This window comes from Pholis gunnellus, assembly GCF_910591455.1.
Source record: "Pholis gunnellus genome assembly, chromosome: 3".
NCBI classification, from domain to species: Eukaryota; Metazoa; Chordata; class Actinopteri; order Perciformes; family Pholidae; genus Pholis; species Pholis gunnellus.
In genome coordinates this window covers 14334824-14359568 of record NC_136529.1, presented here as the reverse complement: position 1 = coordinate 14359568, position 24745 = coordinate 14334824, and the positions used below count along the sequence as shown (strand labels likewise).

At 41.2% G+C, this 24745-nt stretch overlaps 3 protein-coding genes across 5 annotated transcripts in view; 2 read left to right on the top strand and 1 right to left on the bottom strand.

Annotated features, from left to right (window-relative positions):
• Positions 1-2385: 2385 nt before the first annotated feature.
• il17rc (interleukin 17 receptor C) lies at positions 2386-10469 on the top strand. Of its 3 annotated transcripts, XM_079185038.1 has the most exons (16): positions 2386-2518; positions 2793-2864; positions 2964-3188; positions 3565-3799; positions 4110-4213; positions 4335-4440; positions 4527-4568; positions 4677-4795; positions 5555-5611; positions 5714-5768; positions 5876-6093; positions 6465-6518; positions 6609-6660; positions 6781-6876; positions 7216-7254; positions 7349-10469. In XM_079185038.1, exons 3-16 carry the CDS (start codon positions 3081-3083, stop codon positions 8011-8013), a joined length of 1950 nt encoding a protein of 649 aa, XP_079041164.1. In that variant the 5' UTR covers positions 2386-2518; positions 2793-2864; positions 2964-3080; the 3' UTR covers positions 8014-10469. The 3 variants fall into 3 exon arrangements, with proteins under 3 accessions (XP_079041164.1, XP_079041163.1, XP_079041165.1); XM_079185037.1 differs by having other exon boundaries at positions 2793-3188; XM_079185039.1 differs by having other exon boundaries at positions 2461-2518; positions 2852-3188.
• On the top strand, positions 9946-14112 carry creld1a (cysteine-rich with EGF-like domains 1a). Its single transcript, XM_079185064.1, has 6 exons — positions 9946-10019; positions 11490-11661; positions 11750-11833; positions 12944-13039; positions 13152-13289; positions 13366-14112. Exons 2-6 carry the CDS (start codon positions 11490-11492, stop codon positions 13584-13586), a joined length of 711 nt encoding a protein of 236 aa, XP_079041190.1. The 5' UTR covers positions 9946-10019; the 3' UTR covers positions 13587-14112.
• Positions 14113-18697: 4585 nt separating this feature from the next.
• The window catches only part of erc2 (ELKS/RAB6-interacting/CAST family member 2), a gene marked incomplete at both ends in the record, with an annotated part of 29347 nt that continues 23299 nt past the window's right edge, over positions 18698-24745 (bottom strand). Inside the window, 6 exons of the mRNA XM_079184995.1 lie at positions 18698-18724; positions 18984-19733; positions 21279-21426; positions 22244-22404; positions 22556-22679; positions 23101-23112. Coding sequence (XP_079041121.1) covers positions 18698-18724; positions 18984-19733; positions 21279-21426; positions 22244-22404; positions 22556-22679; positions 23101-23112 — 1222 coding nt within the window. The remainder of the gene's footprint in view (positions 18725-18983; positions 19734-21278; positions 21427-22243; positions 22405-22555; positions 22680-23100; positions 23113-24745) is intronic.

Below are 24745 nucleotides of genomic sequence, written 5' to 3'. Positions count from 1 at the left end.
TCCCAGATCTTTGGTTGTCTTGTATGAACTTAAATAATTTACCTAAAGGGTTTGTCAGTCATGCTTAATTTGTTTGGAATAATTCTTCAAACTTAAGAATTGTTAAAGATAGATTCAATTCTCATCTTTATCTGTGGAGTGAACCCTAAAAATGACTGTCACAGTTTACTTATACAGTTAACCCTGCATACGCCTGTCTATCCGCTGTGAAAACAGAAAATGAACGCAGAGGAATGTCTCTCTACTGCTTACATAATATTTGTCAAGGAGTAACAACAGGGCTTTTAATTCATTTTTTAAAATGTGATTATATGTGGCAGGGCTGGTCATTTCAGCTACCTGGTTAACAGTTGGACTTTCCATGTAGGAAAAGGTATATTCAAATGTAGCCAATGTACAGTAAATACAGTAAACAGAAGTAAATCTAATTGAAATAAAGGGAAATGCGCAATAACACATCAAAGTAGGAAAAAGTAGGCTAATAATCAAATCCTCTCCTGTCAACTCAATATAAAAAAATATGACAAAAATAATAAACGTTTCTGCATTCAGAACTTAACTTTAATAAAATGTGAATAAAAACGTGAATAAAACTGATCCACCTGATAATGCAATGGTTAGAGTAACGTAGCACAAACAGTAAGAACTACTGATGGTGGTGGTGGTGGTGGTGGGGGGGGGGAGAGACCGCTGTTTAAAACCCAAAGTGTTGTTGAGTTAAAGTGAAGTCATGTTTTTGACGTTGTTCCTAAACCTAACTAAATGGTTTTGTTGACTAATGTATATTTCTGTGAGATCACGTTCAAAGTAAGCAGCAGAGACGGTTCAAATACATAGATGGTGCTTCACTTAATGTCTGTTTACAGGTAGCTTGAACAAAAGGAGCTCGGTTAATAATCTGGAAACAACAATCAGTTAGATGTTGAAGAGTGAAATACTTCAGTCAAATAGTAAATATATAAATCATTAAAAATGGAAATGCTTAGTGCCAGTGCACTAACACACATTTCTGGAGAATAATAAACAGACCAGGGTTTTGAATTTAGTTTAACATTATGTTGTGCCTTGATACCCGGTCACGGCTGTTTTCTGTCCTGGCCCCACAGTGGTGGAATGAACTTCCCACTGACGTTAGGACAGCGGAGTCGCTGCCCATCTTTCGGCGCAGGCTGAAAACTCACCTCTTCAAGAAGTGCTACCCTGAGCCTTCCACTCAGCACTTATTTTATTCGTATTAGCTTATTGCACTTATTGTAATCGTATTAGTTTGTTGCACTTATTGTATTGCGGGTTTGCTCGTTGCACTTATTGTATGTTTGTTTCTGCACTGTATGTTTGCCCTCGTTTATGCTCTTAGATACTTGTTTAGCAAAGGATATGCACTTATGACTTCTGGTGACTAGTAGTTCTCTTGAATACCGATGTTGAATACACTTCTTGTAAGTCGCTTTGGATAAAAGCGTCTGCTAAATGACTGTAATGTAATGTAATGTAATGTATGTGGTCAAACCAGTCGAACCGCTGTGTAGGCGTTTGTTATTGTGTTGCATGAGATTGTCTTCTCCCAATGAACTCTAGTTCAAAGGTATGTGTATTCTCATGGGTATGGTGATAAACCTGTTTATCAAGGCACAGTTTACAAAGAACAGCCAAAAGAACTCTTTTCTGCTGTCTACTTTGACAGTAAAATGCAGCTCTGTGTAAAAAGCTAATTTAAAATAACACTGAAGGAGGAGTCTTGTTTTGATTTGAAAAAAGAAAAGAAAAAAAAGTTGTGGACTTTGACCCATCTACAGCAGGACGTGCTTGTTATGCTGTAATGAGGAATTCAGAGCAGGAAGTTTCACGACTATCTGCATTCTGACATGGTTAGTCTGTGCTGTAAATCAGAGATAGACAAACAGAGAGAGAGAGAGAGAGAGAGAGAGAGAGAGAGAGAGAGAGAGAGAGAGAGAGAGAGAGAGAGAGAGGGAGAGACAGAGAGAGAGATAGACAGGGGGAGAGGGGGAGAGAGAGAGAGAGAGAGATAGACAGGGGGAGAGGGGGAGAGAGAGAGAGAGAGAGAGAGACAGGGGGAGAGGGGGAGAGAGAGAGAGAGACAGGGGAGAGGGGGAGAGAGAGAGAGAGAGACAGAGAGAGAGATAGAGATAGAGATAGAGAGACAGAGAGAGAGATAGACAGGGGGAGAGGGGGAGAGAGAGAGAGAGAGAGATAGACAGGGGAGAGCGGGAGAGAGAGAGAGAGAGAGAGACACGGGGGAGAGGGAGACACAGGGGAGAGAGAGAGAGAGAGAGACACACAGGGGAGAGGGAGAGAGAGAGAGAAAGAGAGAGGGAGACACAGGGGAGAGAGAGAGAGAGAGAGAGAGAGAGAGAGAGAGACACGGGGGAGAGGGAGGGACGTCTCCTGAGTCAGCACAGTGACGTGTTGTGTGGTTCAATTTCAACACTTCTAGGCAACTGACAAGGTGTAGCTGCTCTGAGGAGAGAAATTGATTTACAGTAGATTACTAATCACGGTAAGTAACCTACATGAGGTTTCAATGAGATTACTTGTGTCATTTTATTTAATGTCTGATGTTACATCAATATACTCCTGTCTGATCTTAAGTCATAGCACTGTTTGCTTGTTTAGTGCTTGAAGGTGTTTTAGAAAAGGGATTATGTCTGAGGATTTGTGAACTTGAGTAATCGAATTAGTTGTACACCACAAAACTGTTGGAGTCAGTTTGTATCAAAAAGAAAAATGTGTTGTGTACAACTGTTGAGGCGTGTTTTCCTTTTCATTCATAGGAAACTTATGAAGAAACAACAGCCTGTACCTGCATGAATGCATGTCTCTTCTTCCCCAGCACATAAACAAAGGTGAAACCCATCAACCACAGCTCTAACAGTTTGTCTCGAGTTACTGTCTTCTCTGCCAATGTGCAGTTTCAACCAGGATAATCTCGAGTTATTCTCCAGCCAAAAGCCGTGACGAGGAAGAAGACCCTGGACTTGTTTAACAAGGCTGTCATGTCGCTCCTGGAGAAAGACGTTTGGAGAAAAATGCTTTAGGACTCAAATCATTTTGGAGGCAAAATGTTTCTTCCTGGATGGTCCCTTTGGTGTGTTTTACTCACTCTACGCATGGCAGCCTGTGGCTTGGAGATTTCTGGATATGACAGCCATGAAGTCACTTGCTTGCAGGTACTGGGGGGGGGGGGGTGCACTGCTAGGATACATTGACGCAGATATTTCCTCTGCTGCAGTATAGTCCATACAGCTTTGTTGACAGATCACACTTTTAATTTCCTTTTAGTTCTGGTGCGGCCAGCTCGGATATTTTAATTTCCCCTTTCTCTGATAAAGTGTCTTATTCTTAAACATTAACTCAAATCAACACAGGGATAAAACCATCTGCCAGCTTGGCTGTAGATAAATAGGTGTTGTATGTACATTAATCACAATACAGTCCTCTGAACAGTCAATATTTACCATCCAGATAACATTCAGTTACAATGTGATGCCACACGTTAAACGCGTGTCTTTCTCATTTGCCAAATTTCATTTTGCCTCCTTTTAGGGTCTTTCTGATTGCACCATAAAGGATGAGATGCCTCTTATTGTACCAGAGAATAACGGTGTGGGTGTCCAAAACCTGACTCCACGTTTCAAGCTCTGCTGCAGGGACGGGGCGCCGTGTGCATTATGTCTGGTGATAGACGCAGAGATCAACTTCAATCCAGATAACGACATGGAGGAGGAAGGCCCCTCTGGGCACGATGAAGAGGATTATAGCGAGGAGACAGTGAGAAAAGGTATAAACTAAGGCTACATGAAGCCCTTTATTAACCCATGACAAACTAACTGGCTAGAATGTTTAATGTGATCGATTAGAATCCAGTGAATAAGTTACATTAAAACCTGATGGTGTGTTTTGAAAAAACAATTGCTATTACAATACACGCACAAATGTACGATGTGTTAAGTATTCTCTGTTCATAGTTAATGGCTTTAAACGTGAAAGGAAAACCTGGTATGCTCTTTAAGCGTGGGTTTGGAAGTGAGTTTCAGGTGCTGCTCCTAATTTTCCACTACTGAAGCCCCACCTTTTCTGTGTTGCAACAGCGTCTGTGACACTGTGTTACAGTGCAGCATCTGCCATGCCCTCGTGCAAGAAGGTGGAGTTTACGGTTAATCGTGCCACTCTTAATCAGACACACTGGGCAAAGGTACTGTAAACTCCCTGTGCTGGAACATAAAGTCTGTAATGTCAATAGGGATGTACTGTATGCTCACCTCCAGTCTTATAAACTGTGTGTGTGTGTGTGTGTGTTTGTGTGACTTCTATAGTTTTCCGTGGTGATCAATGAGCCAGCTGGGGTTTCCTTCAGCAGTCATGTGACTGTTTATTCTTCTAAACTAAGTCGAGAAGTTGTCGTTCCTTCTCTAGATGAAGGTAAAGTTTGGTCTTTTAACTACAAAGCACCAAAGAACTCATAACTGGTTATTAGTAGTGACACATACTGTATAATCTCTCTGCAGTGTGCTCCATGGAACAGCAAGAACGTGTGGAACAGTGCCGTGGTAAATAATCCCCACACTACACAGGTGTTTGCTTTCCTTGTGCCGTTTTGTTTTTGCATTTGTCTTCGGGGAAATGAACCGTTTTTTTTCTTCTTTCCTTCCTTTCAGTGCCCAAACTCAGCTGTGTAATTAAGCAGGAGTTGAATCAGGTGGAGCTGCAGTTTGCTGGCAGGAATAAAAGCCTCCCCTCTGTGTGCGTCCAGTACGAGCAGAATGGAAGATGTCAGGTCAGTGTTGTATATCGGAGCCGAATTTTGGTGGCAGTTACAGTTTGGCATTTGTGTTTTTTTGCTTTTGTTGTCATTGTTTTATTTGTTTTGTTTGCAGAGGTAAACAAAGTATTCAAATCCTTTGCTCAAGTAGAAAGTGGCAATACAACAATATAAAAAAATGTCAGTTAAGGTGTCTAAGTACAGCAGGTATTATCAGTAAAATGTACTTGAAGTGTAAAAGGTTTTTGCAGAATGGTCACTTTACATGTTAATATGTACTAATTGCATTATTATTACTTTTGCTTTGATATAGAAGCAGGATTCTAACTGCTTTATATACTGTCAGGTAGTTTAATGTTTCAATGCATCATATTTTTACAAGACGATCGTGTTTTGTATTTAAAATGTTTGCAGAGTGATTAGCAGGACCGCAATTAATCTGCTGATTAGTTTATCAGTTGATCATTTTGTTGATAAAATGTCAAACAGTCGTAGAAAATGTCCGTCAAAATTTCCAAAAGCACAAGTTGACTTATTCTAATTGTTTGATTTGTCCAATCAGCAGTCCGAAACACATTCAGTTCACTATCATATACAACAAAAAGAACATTGAATGTTTTGCATTGTTGCTTGAAAAGATGAATCAATAGAATGTATTTTCTGTCTGAAATTCAGTAGTATTTTAAAGTGGCATAAAATGAAGTAAAGTTAAGTATTACCTGAGTAAATGTTCAGTCGCTCTCGTTAAAGCCATGATGTGTTAAATGTTTCTAGAGATGGAACAGGACGCCCATCCCACTGTATTCTGTGACCCCCTGCATGTGTCTCCAGGTACCATCACGTAAACATCACGATTACTTATGGCCACCACATCAGCAGTGCTGTGTCTATGCTGACCTGTATGATGTGTGTGTGTGTGTGTGTGTGTTTTAGGTATGGAATGAGGACGAGCAGAGGCGCTCTCGAAACTGCCCCTTCGTTAACACAGGTGTGAAATCTCTTCTTTTAGTTCACTTACTTTCTGTCTGAGTTTACAGGGTGAAGTTTGGGCAGTTTACCTTTAGTATGCTGATGTTTCCTACGTGTCCACTCCAGATTCCCTCCAAAAGAACATATGGCACAATGTGTCAGTGTCTGTGAGAGAGGGTCAAATGGGCAACTACCACACAATGCTGTGGTGGAACCTGTCTGCCCCCTGCAGGCTGGAGGGGGAGGTGTGGCCCTGCCACAAAGAAAACACCTGCAGGGAGATGAAGGGCTTCAGACAACAGCTGGCAAACAGCACTTGGAGACAAAACAGCAAGGGACAGTGGGTAAGAAACTGTAATACTGAACCTTGAACCCCTTATTCTCAGCCTTCAAACAATCCCTTTTATTTCCACGGTGCTTTACATTTGGAAGAATCATCTTATTCCAGCCTGTTTGACAGGGTCACATTATATATTCTGTATCAGCTTGTCTCATGTTTACACTGCCTGTTTTTTATTGCTGCACCGTTAAATGAAATGGAAATATTTTAGAAGTATTTTGCAAAATGTTACACACATTTCCCCATATTTGAAAAATCATTGGAAACTTTGGGATCTCTGCTAGCATCTAAAGTAAAGTTCTGTTGGTTTGAATGATGCCTGGCTACACAGCACAAGTTTTAAATGACCAAGATGTATAATTGTGTCCTCGTCAGGAGACAACAGGGGTGTTTGAAGAAATCAATCTTCAGTATCCACCATGTGTGAAGGTAAAGTATTTGCAAACATCCTTCTATGAGCCCTATATTTACTTAGTTACTGATCCTGAATAACTCATTAATGTTTATCCATTTGGGCAGGTGAAAGTCAAGGGAATGGGAGATGAGCTGGGTCCATTCTGTGTTAAAAACAGTGAGTCCAACACAGTTTATAATACACAAACTGGTGCTGGTTGGGACATATTTTGCTAAAATACAGCATCTGTTTCTTGAGCTTTTTATAAAACAGGAGTTTGTTTTGTACTACTTGCAGCTGGCAGGTGGCGCTGGAGTCTCCTGGTTGTTGGCGTCATGCTGTTGGTTTGCTTGACTGTGCTTGCATTTTATCTCCTTCATGACTTCGTCAAGAGTGAGTTTTATTCATTTCTTTCTTTTTGCATTTAGAGTGTTGAATATGTAAGAACAGACTGTATGCTACATAGACTCTCTGCTCTGGAATTTCTAACCGACCCATGATGAAATATGCATTGTCCAACTTGAACCAAATCTCCCCAGGCATTTCCCAAAAAGGCTCATTTCATTTGCATCAAACATCAAATCTTGTTTGCTAGATCTGTGAATTGTTCATAAAGTCTGCACTAGCCTACTGATGCACATCTTTTATCAAGTATTTGTGGCACTGAAATTATAAATATCCCTGTAGTGTATTTCTGCTAAGATTTACTCGTTCATTTTCTGATTTTTATAGAATGGGTGTGGAGCTGCCGTCATGGCGGATTTGTAAAGAGTGAGTACTTTCTTGTCATACCACTACTTGTAATGAAGTAAATCATGATGGAACAACTATCAGACATCCGTCCCCTTGTTTTTCCTTTTTAAAGTTGGCAGAAAGGGTCATGTGGTGTTGCTGAGCCCCCCAGATGAGGATAACCGTGTTTCGGAGTCAGTATGTGGACTCGGATTCCAGCTCTGTAACCAGGGCTTCAGTGTGTCTGTGGACCAGTGGAGCAGGAAGGAGCAGTGCATTCTGGGGCCTATGCCGTGGCTGCACTCCCAGCTGCTGGAGCTGAACAGCCGGGACGGCCGAGTTGTGCTCGTCTTGACCCGCAAAGCCTTAGAGAGAGCAGAGGAATGGACCCATCGGAACACAGAGGTTATCAAGACAAAGGAGGACGACAAGGGCCTCCCTCAGATATGTTCCCCTTACTCTGATGTCTTCACGGCCTCCTTGAGCGTCATCCAAGCGGACAAGCAGCAAGGCAGAGCTGGAGAACGTTTTCTTCTGGTGACACTTGACTCCCATCCAAGCAGTGACAGGAGTCTACCAGAGCTTCTGCAAGGGCTGCCCTTGTTCCAGCTTCCCTCTCATACCCAGGCTCTCTTGTTTGAGCTCACTGTGGGAAGGACTGGGAGGGGATCAGGTAGACGGACATGGACAGGGTGGAAATGGAGTGCCTCAGATGGATGGAGAGCAAAGACTAAAGAGAGACCAGACCAGAAGAAGGCATCCTACGGTAAATGTGCTGAAGTTGAGGAAACTTTATGACAAAGCGTTTGAAGCACCCAGTCATTGTTGCTGCTCTGTACATGAAGGACAAGTTCATCCAAATTGTGGATAACATAAACATAAGATAAGATAATTTTTTATTTGTCCCACAGCGGGGACACTTACAGGATTACAGCAGCATATAGTGCAAACAAGAGACATAGTAAAAACACAAGTATTATAAATAAGTAAAAAAACAATAATAACTAAAATATTATATATACAGACAGAATAATTGTCGTATTGCACAGTGTATATATAGTGCACAGATTTTTAGTGTTGTGTGGTCTACTGGGAGCACTAAGACACTATTAAAGGCCGGCTGTATAATACGTTCATCTCTCAATAGGCTTCTTTCTGACTTCACTTCCCTGTCTGGAGTTTTCAGCCCCATTACTTTTACCAAAATGTTAAAATGATTTTCTGACCAACTCCACTGCAGTTCTTATGTCTGTTACTTCAAGAGGAGGAAGTAGTGTATTTGTTTGGGATGGTTTTTAGCTGTGGATTTCATATGCTAGTGAACATCTAAGCAAGCAGTACGGAGTTTGTGGGACTGACTCAAATGTTTTAAATAGATTTTAGGATAGGCTATTTCAAACAAGTAATACATAATTAACAGGAACAAGCAAAAAAAATATCTGTAAAAATATAAAGCAACGAAGAAGGATATACTTGTATGGTCGTACTCCTTTCTATAACTTAAATAATGTGCGTAATGTTTACATTTATACACACAAATAATCACCTTTATGTTCATCATATACAGTATAACTTAACAATTTACCTTAATGTTTATTCTATTTACACATACTGTAAAAGCCTCATTCATTGGTACATACATCATTGTAGCGGCCGGTCACAATGATTGGAGGGTTATTCAGATCACCTGTTGTGCAGATAGTGAGGACTGGCTCCTGATTAACAGTTGAGAGCAGCTTGGTGCATTTCCTCTAGTGGCCAATCAGGATGTGACAACGCCCTTTCTTTAGGGTTTAAGAGAGGAGGGGGATTTCACAGCCAGTGCATTTTGACCTTTCCTTGACTTGCAGACCTCATTTCAGCAGATTTAATAACCATACATTCTGGTCTTAGAACTTTTCTAATTTTGATCATTTGGAAACCTGGTTTGAGTGAATATTTTGCCTAAAGATACATTTATGCCCACAGACTTTGTTTTGTTTATTGGTTTATTTATTGAAACCCCCTTTATACACCATTCCTTATTATTAAAGATGCTTTCTTCTATAATTAAAGAGGATTTTTTCCCCCCCATTTAATTTGATTCTCCAAGTAAATATTTCTTTATGTGGTTGTCAGGCTTTGTCTCAATCAGCTGAATTCTGGGCTATCAGGACAGCAACAATACACGGTCATCCAGCATGTCCCAACTATCACAGAGAAAAACAAATGTTCATTGTTATGAAGGTGTGACAATATTTTAATGTTTTTTGGACAATAACCCTGGTCTATGGCACATTCTATCAGGCTTTGGCTACACAGACTTTACTTGTTTTTAGGATAAAGTAATTTATTTATCTGGGTTTTTACATATGATTTGTTGACCTTAAGACCAATATAGAATATGTCCAGGCTTGTCCTTTAAGCTTCTATATGTTTAACTTAAAATCTTACAGACTCAATGTGTCCATGTAGCCAACTGTATGTCTGCCAACACTTGTCTATAAATAAATGTGCTTATTTATGTGCATGGCGGATCTCGGATTGTGATTGGCCGTCTCTCAGTGAAGGGCGGTGGATCTTATTGGTGCACTCTAGTGTCATATAAAGGACACGGGGAAGTGCTCGTTTAATGGCGTCCAGACATCCCGGAGGGGCGGTGCGTTGAGGGTGCTGCATGCTCCGCCCGCCTGGGATGTTTGGTGTATATTCTGTTATCAACCACAGAGTAGTTGTGAAGTTTGAGAAGCGCATGTCGGCTGCGCTCACAGCTTTTAAACTTAAAAGACGACACAGTTCAGACTCAGTCGAAGCACTTAGAAGAGGTAAAGAAAACTCTGAACTCACGTCTCTTGTTTGTTTTGAGGTACAATTAAATGCTTGGTGTGTTCTACATGTAAATGTGTAGAAGTAGTATTAGCAAAAAGTACTGCGAATGGTGAGGACCAATCCCAGAGTAATATATTGAGCACGTGAGCAGCTGGTTGAGGTGGAGCCAACTGTAACTGTATTCTGTGGTAGTTTGATCTATGCATCATATTTGTGAACAGATGTATGTATATTGAATCTGAAGTCACTATCATGGACAGGTACACGATGACTAAAAAGTACAATATTATGTATCTGTCATGAAGTAAATCAGAAGTATAAAGTAAAGTACCTGGAAAAAAGGGAAAACTTTGGTATTTTTTAACCTGAACCCTGTTTTCTCATGTTTTTGTAAGTGACACATGTTTTGAAATTGCACAGCGTCAATGTCCCGTTACAGTCAGTGAAGGTGAATTGTTTTTGACTCCTGACAGGCTCAGGTTCTCACAATAAGTGTTTGACAACATTATGGAAATAACCGTACAGAGAAACAAAACGGCTTACCTGACTCTTCCTTTGATCCCGTCTGTTTTTTAACGTGTATCCCGCTCAAGTCTCGTTTTGAAAACTGAATATTAGGCAGCAACAAGTCCAACTCTTTACATCTGTCTTCCTCTGTGGCTCTCGAAGCGTCACAGCACCCACAGGAACACCACCAGTCTCACTCCCCAGCTCCACGGACTCGCAGCGGCCGGTTCACCCTCCTAGTACGGGCGGCTATCAAATTCCAGACCTCGTCCATGTGGTCGAAATCATCAGACTATTCAGTCATGACTTATAAAATATTTTAGATAACACTACGCTACACTTTCTGTACACTCATTCCTCGCGTTTCCACAGTTCTCTTCCGGCAACACACGTTACCTCGCGAGAGCAGAACAAGACTGTTGCGCGCGCTCTCTCATTAATAATAATGATAAATAATAATCTTTCTTTATGCAGCACATTTCATACAGACTATGTAGCTCAAAGTGTTGAACAGAAAACTTCCTTTTACAGAACGCATGCATTTTGCACTTACATTGAAACTGTAATTACAATAATTCAACCGATGAATACAAACTTTTTATTGAAAATGACAAAAAGAAAAAAGTTTATACATCAAGGGAAATAAAACATTTGAAAGACAGATGTGGGACATAAAATGCTGCTACTGGACCAATTTCAGAAACTGTTCTCCCTATTAGTCAGTTTGACACAAAATAATCAGCAACTTCTTATTCAGAGGTGATGGGATATAAACTGAACTATATTTTTGGATTGTCCCAAAGGTGAAGCATTTTTTTTTGTTATCCCTCACATACTTCATTTTGCCAGCAATCTGTTCCCAATTATTATGATCCCAGCTTGCACGCATCGTTTAACAAACCTGGGTGTGATATTCTGAATGAGATAAACAACTTTATCTCGTTGACCTGATGGGACAGATGGGAGAAAGGATGCTTCACAGGAACCTGCTGCAGGCTGCTTGCCTGTGTTGTCTGTTGGCTGTTCAGGTGCACAGCTGTCCAGATACCTGCAGCAAGTGTTCAGGCCCAAAAAACGACCAGTGTGAGGAATGCAGAGCGGGATGGATACTCCATACTAACACCTGTGTAGGTACTGTATACCGAGCTTATTATCCCATACATGTAAGTAATAAGACAAGCAGGCGTTCTAAATGTATTTGTGTTTGGATCTGTTTTAGACGTTGATGAGTGTGGCACCGAGCTGGGTATCTGTCCCACAAACAGCTACTGCTTCAATACTGACGGATCATTTGAGTGCCGAGGTCAGTGGTGTAGATTCGGTGTGAAAGACACAACATATAGGCGTTTAGATGTAGAAATTAAATAAAAAGGAAATAAAAAAACTAAATAAACATAAAAAGTCAATCAATCAATATTTGTTTTGCCAATGAACAGTCCAACAGATAAAGATATTCGATTTAGGAGTGATATCCAAGAGGGAGAGGCAGCAAATCCTCACCTTTTGAAGCTGAAACTAGCAAATGATTGACATTGTTTGACTGATAAATGACTTGAACATTTAATTAATCAGTTTTTTAAATTTGTGTCTATTCCTTTTCTATTGATTAACTCATTGACTGATTATTGTTTCAGCACTAGTACAGGCAGATGGAGCCCCAAACTAACAAAAGGTGATAAAAGTCAAAAATATATCTAAATATATAAATATATGATACTTTTAGTCATAATTATAGCAGTATTAACAAAAACAAAGCTACCACATCAAACATTTGATAAAATAAATTACAACTTCTACCTTTCACCAATTTTCTTTCTTTTATTTTTCAGCTGCTGAGTTTTCCTTTACTTTGGTCTTAACACACAGAATCATTTAGCAATGCCCTACTTTCCCCGGACAACATTTCCCTTTTTCTTCACTACCTCTCCAGGTTTTCTAATGTTTACATGACAAGGAGATGGGTGTGTCCATCTATGAACAGACTTACTTTCTTCATAAAACTACACCACCCTTTATAGATCATATAGTCACCCATATAGGGAACTGTATGCAGCTGAAGCATCGCTGCATTAACTGCTGTAACAGTAGGTGAAGCCTTTTCACATTCATGCAAATGCTCACAAAGTTAGTTAGTTTGTTTGATATTATGAGAAAGGAGGAGATATTAAATCACACACATCTATAAAATGTTGAGCATGACACAATACAGTGCTGCAAGTCCTTCATTGTTGCCCCTGATGATCACTGTGGAACCTGCCCAGTAGTCTTAACTTGTTCCCAACTAAGTTGCTCCACTGGAGAGCTTAAATATGAAATAATACTTCCAGTTTCTTCTAATCCGATTTTGTTTTGTGTCATTTTTCACCCACATTGTTTAGTAAATGAATTCATAAAATGGTCCCTCTCTCCTCAGACTGTTCCCCGGCCTGTGTGGGCTGTATGGGTAACGGACCAGCACGCTGCAGGAAATGTGCCTCTGGTTACACACTGACAGGGTCCAAGTGTGTGGGTAAATGCTTAAAAGAGTATTATTTTATCAGTATGTGTCTTTGTGTGCTCCCGAGGAGCTGCAGTAAGTCTGCGATGAGATTGTATCGTGTGTCTCTCTTTGTTTTCCTCAGATATAGATGAATGTAGTGACAGGGTACTCGCCTGTCATGGTCTGGACAAGATTTGCACCAACACGGAGGGCTCTTTCCGCTGTGACTGTGCTGAAGGATTCATCCATAAGGACGCTGTCTGTGTGAAGAAGCAGCATAGTGGGTCTCATCACAAGCACGATCACGTGAACTAACCTAACCTCACCGCAACCTCTCACGTTTGTCTCTTGTGCAGGTGTTCAGGAGAAAGGTCTGTTTGAGGATATCCAGGACGACGAGGTGGAGGTGCTGCAGCAGATGCTCTTCGGGGTGGTGCTTTGTGCTCTGGCCACACTGGCTGCTAAGGGAGATTTGGTCTACACATCTGTATTCATGGGCGCAGTGGCAGCCATGGCAGGGTACTGGCTTTCTGACAGGGGAGACCGTTTATTAGGCAGCTTCTTAAAGGGACGTTAAAGCTTCAAAGTGTTGCAAAAAAGGACTTAAACATTGTATGTGCCACTGCTCGGTAAGGCATTTACTTGTATTATAGATGATATAAGTTATTGATATGAAGTCATCTTCAGCTTTTAAACGTCATTCTGTAGTATCACAGAGCCGGGCAAAATGAGTGGGAAGGTTTATTCATGGTCTTTTTAAATAGTAGTTTGACAAAGCTTAATTATAGTTACCAGCTTGGTCTGGAGCTTTTCAATTGTTTTTAACTGTCTTCATTACTACATCACGTTTGCTTTGTCTTTACAAACTCCAATCACTGATGAAGACTGCAAGATGCTGTTGAAAGTTGGCCAAACGGAAAGAAAAAGACCATTTTCCTGTATTGAGTTGAAAATGAGCCTTAATCGTCTCGTACTTTTTTTTATTGTTTTCAAGCAACTATCTTGTTCTGGCATTTGGAGCCACCAATATACAATGTTGTCATTTGTGGCATGATTAAAGAGGAATATACAGCTTGCTTGTATTTGTGTGCAGAAACAATGTTTTAGATTTACTTCATATACTGCATCATTGAGACTGTATGTGCACTCTTTAAATATAAAGTTGTAACATGAACATAGTATATAGTAACATTTTATTGCCTTTTTATCGAAGTGCACATTTATCTTAAGAATATAAAACACAAATAATTGTCCTATGTTAACATACATACACAGCTTTCCTCTTTCATCATTTTCCAGGGTGCTTCTGTTGTTAATGACACATTTTTGACACCTGTTAAATAAAATAGCACTACTGAACGTTCAAATCCAGGACTTTTGATAGTTGAACTTGAATGATGGCGGTAGAAATAGTTATTAGCATCATTCACCAAGTTAACTCAATTGTTGCTATTCTATATGAATAATTATGAAATAGAAACCGATATGAAATCAATGCACTATTGAACTTACTAGTGTGCTTGTTTCCACAGTATCATGCCATGCATTTAAGTGTAATACCATGATTGTATTTGTACTAGAATATATTAGAATTGACGTATAGATTAAACTGATTTTAACTTAAGAGTAGAAAATCACAAACAAAGACAGAAAGAAAGTCACCTTTATTTGATGGATATAAACAAGCTGGCCAACACTCAATAGTAATATTCTGATACAGCACATACAATAGCAAACTGGGTCACTGAGGACAGCCTCCTAGGTTTAAAAAACAGAAAACATCACAGAGTATCCATGCTTCATTCAAAACTTTGACTCAGTCTCACTTTTTTTTTTTTACTCTAGGGACTTCCTCTGATAAAGTTTTTTTTAAATAGATTTTTCTCTTTTGCATTCATAACACGCACACAATCACACAGACACCCACACCCATAAACGCAGCTATGCACACACGCACATCTCTCTCTTTTCTGAATACATTTACACAAGCAACCCCAAAAACATGCTGCACCCTCACAAAACTGCACAGGCTGTCTACTAAGGGGACACAGTAAGTGAGACACACGTCACTCTCAAACACAACATCACACCGTCACAATGCACGATGCAGATGCAAGTAATGAATGAGGAATGATGCTTCATGGGAGATTAGCTCACGTTCACACAAGTAATCATTCAGCATGCTGGACACTCACATTTAACTTGTTCCTAGGTCTTTACTGTACAGCTTAAAACATTGACATATACAAATAGTACAGTCTCAAACTGGCATATTCGGTAAACTGAAACAATAGAAAAGAATAGAGTTAACTTAAATACAAAAATGAATAAAAAAGTAAACAATATTTGTTCTGTCAAAACAAAAATGTTTCTGGCATTGGTCACAGTGATTTGTTTGATCCAAAGGTTCAGCAACATAAAAGAAAAAACAACTTGTATACAACAATAAAGTGAAAGTATGTGTTAGGCTTTTCATGCTTTCTTCTCGAAGGCCTTTGAGAATTACTGGTGAACCTACGGGCCTTTCAACTCAAGTCTTTCTATACGGCTGCTTCTAGGCACAGATGCACACTCGACTTCTTGACTCCACCATTCATAACCAGGATTAGTCCTTCGTCTAAGCCTAGGAAACCAGCCCCAGCCTCTAAGCCTCTGTGTCTTCAAACCTTTTTTTTGACACAACAGTTGAGAAATCGCTCTGCATAGAGAACAGGAGATTATCCTTACATCATCGCTTTCAGTTGGCACATTATGTAAAATTCAGCATGCATGGGCACAAATGAAATGTTTCATGTTTTTCTACCATGTAAATTATAAATGGTATTTCATGGTAGGAGAACCCCCTACTTCAAGTATTCAGCAGATAAGGACCTGAAAATGGAGGATTCGTACTCCGCCCCCCTGATGGTAAAGTGAGAGGATTTGTGCTCCTCTGTCTGCTTGCATTGTCTTCCCTTTAAAAAAAAAAAATCCAAATCAGGACTTTTCTCTTAACATTTGTAAACACAAACACAAAGGTTTCACACAATCTGTTGATTCTTGGTCAGTGACAGGAGCTGTAAAGGTTCATATGTGAAGCGGACACAACAGGTGATGCATGGGTCACCTCGGTTTGTGGAGGATGGGCAGATGGGAAGACATTTATATACAACACTCAACACTTGGCCATATAAGTGAAACACACAGGCACCATGAGGGGAGGGAGAGGAAGTAGGGGATTGTCTTGAAACAGTCTAATTTAATGTTCCACTACACTGCAACAATGTGTGTTGGTTTTTCTACTTACTCAGCTGTCACAGTCACGTATGTCACCACTTCTGTTTACAAGACGACAACGACGACAAACACGTGAAAGAAATGCATCTCGACAGAGTCACTCAAACCTCCACTTGGATGTTAAATGTGATAGTCCTCACTCACAAGTGCACGTTTCTGACTGCTGAGGGCAGCAGACATAATCTCATTGCTACTTATGTGAGCTGCAAAATTCAGTCTTTTTTTCTTTTTCATTGTTCAAAGTTGTCACCATAAGCGGTGTTCAACTAAATGTTTTCACATTGAAGAAAGGAATGTAACAATGTCATGTTTACTAGACTTCTAGATAGATTTGGATATACTTGTCTATTTCACATAAACTGCTCTAAAGCTCTTCTTTTTTTATTTTTGGGCTGTCCTGTGTTTTCAGACAGGGAATGTTACTTGCTGCTGAGGGGTTTACTCATGTACAAATCAGAGGAAAATCACACCACTCAACACTCTTAATAAGACATCGCTCTGACCTCCAGCCAGTTATAAAAATAACCATGAAGAAAAAAACATATATTATCTTGTCAGTTTGAAACGATTTTCTGACCACGTATAGACACACTATAGATTTCTCTCTATATGTATAATATATGCATATCTATCATATATGTGTACAGTTTTTTCACGAGGCACAGGCCTCCTTGTTGAGAAGGAGAAAACAAGTCACTATGTTTGGGGAGGCCACACAGACTACTGCCTGAAGAGGGAAATTACAAGGGAGAGGGGAGCAGGAGCATACTGTAGCTGTCAATGGTACAAAAAGACCAGCAGGGAAAACATCTATAGAACATCCTCCACTTCATAGTCTATAATGTAATTATAGTAGCAGTATTCATAGAGGGAGATCTCCTCCCTGTGGGTCTTGAAGTGATTGTTGCTCACAAAGCCCCAAAGGTCAAATCGTATGTACAAAGCAGTCTTTTTACAGTTGTTTGTGAAGCCCATTGTGGGATCAAGTCCCTCTACTGTAAAAGGACTAAAAGATGCTCTTGACCAGGTCTTCAGACACCATTTAGTTTGAGCACCAGCAGAAGCACCATTAGTGAAAATTCCTGCAACACGGAGGAGGTGCATAGTCTCAGAAACTTAAAAATAATCTGACTGATGAGTAGTTTCTGACCGCTCTCTTGGCCGCTCTGATTGGATGGTTAATTACACTTTGATTGATAAATTTGAGTATGCATTCACTCTACACTGACATCTGCATAGATTGCTTTTTTTGACTACTTCTGATTAAAACCAGGTAACATGAAGAGGAAGATGGATGGCACCCACAGCCTTGAGGCTAGAAAAAGTCCAAAAGCTCGTGCAGCAGAGGAAACCACCAATGCTGCAGGCAAGGCTCGAGGCGGACTATTAGTCGGCTCACAAGAAATAACAACAACAAAAAAGATAACTAAAATAACTCAAGTCTGGTGTGTGGGACACTATATCTCTTTTAGAAATGCTGATCGGTGTGTTGGGCAGGTGTAAAGGTAAAAAAAGAAGTCACTGTGTGCCACAAAGAGTGAAATAGCTCATCAACACGATCAGATGATTACAACTACAAAAGAGTCATGAGGGTCATGATAGCCAGGTAGAGGGGTCAGATGTCACCAGGTGGATCAGCAGGGCAGTGAGGATCAAGAAACCATGAAAGAGTCAGGTGGGGGAGCCAACCGGAGCCAGAGGAGTCAGTCAGGCAGGGGAAACAGACAGCGAGACAACCATGATCTTGAGTCAACCATAGGAAGATGGGTGAGGAACCAATACTGGGCTCGCAGACAGCCATGAGATCTCTGCTGGGAGGTTCAAGAGGGCACTGTTGGCCTGAAGGGATGTGACACACAGCACATCTGTCTTCCCATCAACATCTGTCTCTTTCCTTCCAATTCAGTTCCGTATCTGAGATCCTGTGCTGAGGAAGTAGATGACGTCTGCTCTTGTTCACACAAAGAAGAGGTTCCAGGTAACCTTGAGCAGAAATGTTTGGAAATGTATTTTCAATAAATAATATAATTTTGTGTGCCATTATATATTATGAAATGTTTGAAATTACCTGCAAAGCTGTCAGTCTCCCCGCATGACCTGCACACCTGAGCGCCCCCTCCTCTTCCCCCGGAAAATGAACAAAGGTACCATTGCTGAGCGTTTATTGAGTGGAAGTAATACATGTTTGGTCGGGTAGTGTTTCAACATCATGGCATGGCTGTGCTCCTCCAGTAGTGACTGAATCATCTGAATGTGAGAAATAACAAAACACTAAAATACAGACGTCACACAGCGGTTTCTCTTGCTATGAAATATAGCAGACACAGGACACTGACAATCATAAAGTGGGAAAATGTTAAACATATCTCACCCCTCAAAACAATATTAGAGCTTTGGTTGTCACAGCAAAGATTATGCCCAAATGCCCTCGTCGTCATCCTGCTAATGTCAGTGTGACAGGACAACATCAGCGATATGCGTGAAGGGAAGAAAGTAGACAGAAACTGGAGTAAATGCTGATCAAAAGACAGCAGGCGGTGTGATGTAAAAATAAGCATTTTGAACGTTTTCAAGTCAAAGTAAGCATCAGAGAATCTATTAATGTGCTAAGTAGTTGAAGTTCTGCTTTTGGCAACGATTTTTCAGGGCTGTACTTTAATGGCAATTTTAAAAAATAATTACACAAATGACATCTAACCTGGTCCGGAGCAGGACGGTGACCAGCATGTGGGGGTCCTCGGGCCGGCCCGCCACGATGATGGGGCGATGGGTGACGTGGATGCTGGGCGTGGTGCGGGTGTTGAGGGTGTTGAGGATGCTGAGGGTGTTGAGGGTGCTGAGGGTGCTGGGGATGTGGATGCTGGGGGTGGGGTCCTTGTTGTGGAGTGCCGTGTGGGTGCTGAGGGTGAGGGTGCTGCGGAGGAGGGTGTCCTTGTGGGTGCTGTGGAGGATGCTGTGGGTGCTGTTGGTGAGGGTGTTGGGGCTGCGGGGTGCGTGGGTGCTGTTGATGCTGGGGAGGTGGTTGGGGGTGCTGAGGGTGCTGCTGAGGGTGTGGCTGAGGGTGCTGCTGAGGGTGCGCTGGATGAGGTGGGTGAGTGTACTGGGGTTGTGGCTGCTGCGGGTGCTGTTGGGGGGCCTGTGGGTGCTGCGGGTGCTGTGGGTGTTGCGGATGTATGGTGTGTGGATATGGAGTCTGCTGGGCGTGAGGGGCGTGGGGAGCGTGAGGAGCGTGAGGAGGGTGAGGAGTGTGGGGAGCGTGAGGAGGGTGAGGAGTGTGGGGAGCGTGGGGAGGGTGAGGAGTATGGGGAGCGTGGGGGTACTGTGGCTGGGGCTGGGGCTGGGGCTGAGGCTGAGCGTGCGGGGGCTGAGTCGGAGGGTGGTGAGGACCATGTGGATGATATTGCTCATCTTCGTAGTTGTCGGCGATCAGCTTCATTCTGCTTTGTGTCTGTAGAAAGAGAAAACTGGTTAGTGCATGATGATCAGCAGCTGTTAAAAAAAAAAAAAAGAACATTATTCCCTCACAATGAACATCAAATGAGTTCATGACTGGACAAAGCATGTATTTTGAGTATATGTGGATTGACATAAAAACAGGAACACCTTAGAATGTAATACAATCCAGTGCAATAACCATGCAACCAACACTGAGGCTTATATGTTTCTTTTCTTTCTCCAACTTCAACTGATGAATTTTCACCTCTATAGTTATTTTTAAAGTGACTTAGTTTCGAAAATACACAACAAAAAGAAAAGTTATTTTGGGAAATATGCTGAGAAACTGTCTTGCTGAGTTTAATAGGAAGATTGACACCATACCCCCAACTATTCACTAAATACGAAGCTACAGTCAGCAGCCGATTAGCTTAGCTTAGCATAAAGACTGAAAACAATAGGAAACAGCCAGGTGTAGTCCGTCCAAAGGTAACAAGATCCACCTCCCTGCACCTCAGAAGCTCACTAACTCACATGTTTTACCGGTACAAAAATGAAATAGTTAAAAAAACACAAGTTGTAGTTTAAAGGTAGGTTGTTATTAATAGTATAATATTTACCATATGGACAATATTCTCATCAAACTCTTGGCAACAAAGTTAAAAGCGGTCGAGTCCAGTGTCTACGTTTAACCACTATTTATTTTTACTAATGCAATTTACTTCCATTAATGTATGTAAACATCGTTAGGATTTATGAGAATCATATGTGTAACTACATCTCTGTTTCTTACTTAAAAGTTATTTAATTTCATGTTGAGTTTAAATTATTTATAAAGGCAGATACACATGTGAGTCATGTTTAATGGAGGTCTAAAAATCACCATTTTTTATTTATCAAGGAAACTTTACAGACACAAGGAGGCCATATTGTCGCTGCCTGAATTCCTGGTGGATAAATCAAACTAGAGCTATAGAGCTGAGAGTTTGATTTAGAATTAGACTCAAGTCCAAGTCATTTCTCAAATCTTGACTGCTGCGAGACTTTACTTACTTGAGACTTGACTCCTTGAAGACCTGACATGACTTGAGGCTTGAAAGCAAAAACATTTAAGACTCAAGTTTGGACCCGGTAAACACACCTTAAATATTACATTATTAGGCCTATGCACTGAATGCATTTGACCGCAGCTATGCCAATGAACAGAGCTTTGATAGGAAACTATCAGAGCTCAAGTAAATGTCATGTCAATGTCCAGGAAAGAGTGGCGAATGACTTGCAATGTGCAAATGAGAACTTTTAACCTAACATGGACCTGCGTGAAATGACTGGAGACCGGACCTGCCCCAGCTCTGATAAAACAGTCACATTTGGGGAAAAACTGAACTAGCAAAGAGGATCAGTGGCCATGCGTGTGCACCGCCCCCTGTAGAGGAAATGGAAAAAAATGTCTCGTTGCCTTGTGCAGCTACATTTTTTTCATTTTTTATCAATGTTGCCTTGGCAACCAGCTACAGCGCAGACATCATTTTCCTTGACATGGTGCTGCAGTACTAACGTGTTGTTTGAGCTGGTGCATCAGTTTGTCCCGCTCCCTCTTGAGGGACAGCACCTCCTCCTGGGTCTTCTTTTTGTTGGACGCAGACAGTTCCAGCAGTGCAATATTTGCGTCTTTCTCACTGATGGCTGCCAGCAGAGCTTGTTGCCTGTAGAACAAAAACATTATGCATCAGCACCTATAGTGTATAAAATAGAAAGCACATTAAAGATACGGTGTATTAGTGAGACATCCCATTACACTCTTTCAACCCAAAAAACTATCAATTCAATGTAACTGCATACATGTCAATTGCTGTTTAGGTGCAAATAAAACTCCAGATTCAGGAGTCAGATGATGATCAATGGATGACAAGTCAAGTCACAGAGAGATCTGATTGCTTTGTAATTAGCCTCACTTCTCAGACTACATTTGTCGCGCTCACCTCTCGCTCTGAGATTCAAAGGAGTAGAGCAGTTAGACATTTATACACTTACTTTTTTTCTCGCTTAGAGTTAGATGAGAAGAATAATATTGTGCTAATGTCGGTCCGTTTAATGCAAAGTTACAGCCAGTTAGCTTAGCTTAGCATAAAGACTGAGTTTTTTTTGTGTGTGTGTTGCGTTTACGTACGGGACTACTTGTTGGCCACAGTGATGACAAGACTCAAGTAAATTAGTGTCAAAAAGCACATTTCTATTTAAGTCTGTAAAAATATGAAATTAAATAAGCCTGATCACTGAGGTAATGTATTGACAAGCAGTTTTGGGAGTGTAAACGCTGATGTGACTTTAATCTATAGGTATTATGGTGAACTGCATGCCCATGTTCCTCACCTCAAATACATTCAAAACATTTTCTAGATAGTGTAGGGAGAATTTCTGTTTCCAGACAAGAAATGAATCCATGCCTTTGCCAGAAACACACCAAGAGAAGTGAAATAATGGGCTCTCTTTGTGAGGCTGACATCAAACGATAACACTAACTTCATCTCCAGTATCTCCTCCAGCTGTTTCCTGCGCTCCTGTCTCATGTTGGTGAGGTGGCCGTCTCTTTCCTGCAGCGACTGCTGTGTGGAGGAGAGACGCTGCTTGGTGGAATCCAGCTCCTGCCTCGTCCTTTCCAGTGTGTTCATCAGCTCCTCCAACTGCATTAGATGGATATATCACGATATATCACTAATAAATACAGCTCAGCTAAAACTAATGCAGTCTAACACAGTCCTACAATAAATCCTACCTTCATGAAGGTTATAATAAACTGGCAACTGAGTGTATTTCTCAGAAGTAAACCTGCACCTTTAAGTGGTGGCCACTGTCCATGGAGCCGTCTTTACGAGGGTCTTGTCCTAAGCCTTTCTTGTCCCCTTGTGGTCCCAGTTTGATGTTTGGACCCTTCTTTGTCAGGTCTTTGCCTCCTTGTCTGTAAAACCACAAAAATGCAGCATTTTCATGCCAATCTTTCTTCTGAATTCCATTCTGTAGTTGCTGTCGCCTTTTTCTCTTAAGAAATGCAAAATACATACTTGAGGCAATAGTGTTACATAAGTAGTAAGTTTATGTGTGAGGAGGGTAAAATATATTCTCATAAATCACAACAAATAACATGAATCAAACAAAAGGAACAAGTACAGCGTAATGGACAATCATGTCAGGTGCATTTTGAATGAATTTTGTTTCAAAATGGTACCAATCATGAGATCACCAGGACAGCAAAAAGACATGAGCATCACAGATGAATTGATAGCTTCATGGTAACATGACATTGCTGAGATGACTCACAGGTTTAAGCACCAGAGAGGAGTAGAGAAGGAGCGGGATGGGGAGGGAGGGGCATTACTTACCTGGGAGCTAGACTGCAGATGGGGAGAGGAAGAGATAGAAGAGAAGGGGATGACGGGACAAGTGGAGGAGACATTGGAAGCAGCAAACGAGAGCACACGAAGGAAAAAGTAAAAAAAAAAAAGAGACATTAGAACCAGAACATAAAGAATCATCCACAGAAAAGAAAACAATACAGAGGACCCAGAGGAGATCACAGTGTGTTCATTGTCAAACAACATGGGAGATCACAGAGGCACCTGTGACAGCCGCTGCTGTGCAGCCTGACACAGCGAATGCAGGATGCACCTTCTCTGAAAATATAGACCCATGTGCATCTGCTGCCAAGCCTGGGAGTGGCAGACATGCAGTCAGACAGGCAAAAGTCAGCAGGGCAAACGAAGAAGGGAAGAGGACAGGTCTGTGTGCCGAGCAAAAGGAGGGGAAGCCAACACTGCTTTGACCGAGAGAAGGAGTGAGCTCGTGAGAGAATTAGTTATGGATGCAGGATTGTTAAAACAAAAAGAGACCCGACTGGTATGACACACTTCAAGATCAACGTACAGTCCAGATCCTACCTACTACAGCACCTCACTCACAGAGCGCGTGTAGACCTGGAGCACAGCAGCTCTTATTCATGCAGGCCACTTGGCGGATCATTTCTCTTTAGTATCTGGTAGAGCAAGCTAGGGATGGGGCAGGTTAGGAGGGAGAGCAGGAAGGTGGGCACTGGGAAAAACCACTAGAAGAAAGAGGGGCCGTCAGGTGATGTTACTGGAAGGATAAGAGGGTGAGAATTACAGAGGGCGAGGGTAACGTAGGGAGAGGTGGGCAGATGGGTGGATGGAATGAGTAGGGGAAGTGTGCTCATGGCAGGAGGACGACTCAGCTTTAAGGACAGAAACTTCAAGCTGCAACAAACAGCCAACACCACAAAAACACATACAAAAGTGTGTGTCTGCAAGTGTTTTAGTGTGCATATGTGCAGCTGGGAAAATCACACCAAGAAAACTGCTTCTATTGCAGTATCTAGAGCGGTATTTACAGTATTAAATATGTATATACAACTGCACATTTTGATAGGGTCTTTCAGTCACAACTGTGAAAATTGACAGTGTAAACTGCTATTTCGCTGAATCCTTGGTGTGATTGGTTTTATTGTGCGACTTTACCATGCATCATAACAGAAACAGGCCACAAAAGGAACCCCAGGGTGAAATAATGTCTGCTGTTGAGGGGAATCAAAATGAACACCACAGAATATATAAACACCTGGACATATATTGCAAAATTAGTTTTGTACTTGTGAGCTGGCTCAGGTACAAACCTTAAACTTTATTAACTTTCATTATTAAGACATAAAGCATTTGTGCCACATTTGTGCAATTATTAATACTCTATGATGTGGTGCTTTAATTTGCTATAATGGGATTTGTCATACAACTACATCTTTGTTGACATAATTCCCCATTCTATCAGAAGTGCAGACATAGATGGCTTTTAATGCTGGTTCCCACATTCAGTTTGAAAACATAAACATGCAGCATGAACTCTCTCACACAGACTGATCAACAACCATTCACAGCACATACACATTCCACTGAACAAACACATGCTACAGAAATAAAAGCAAACATGAATCCAGGGATCTTTGAATCATGTGTGCGG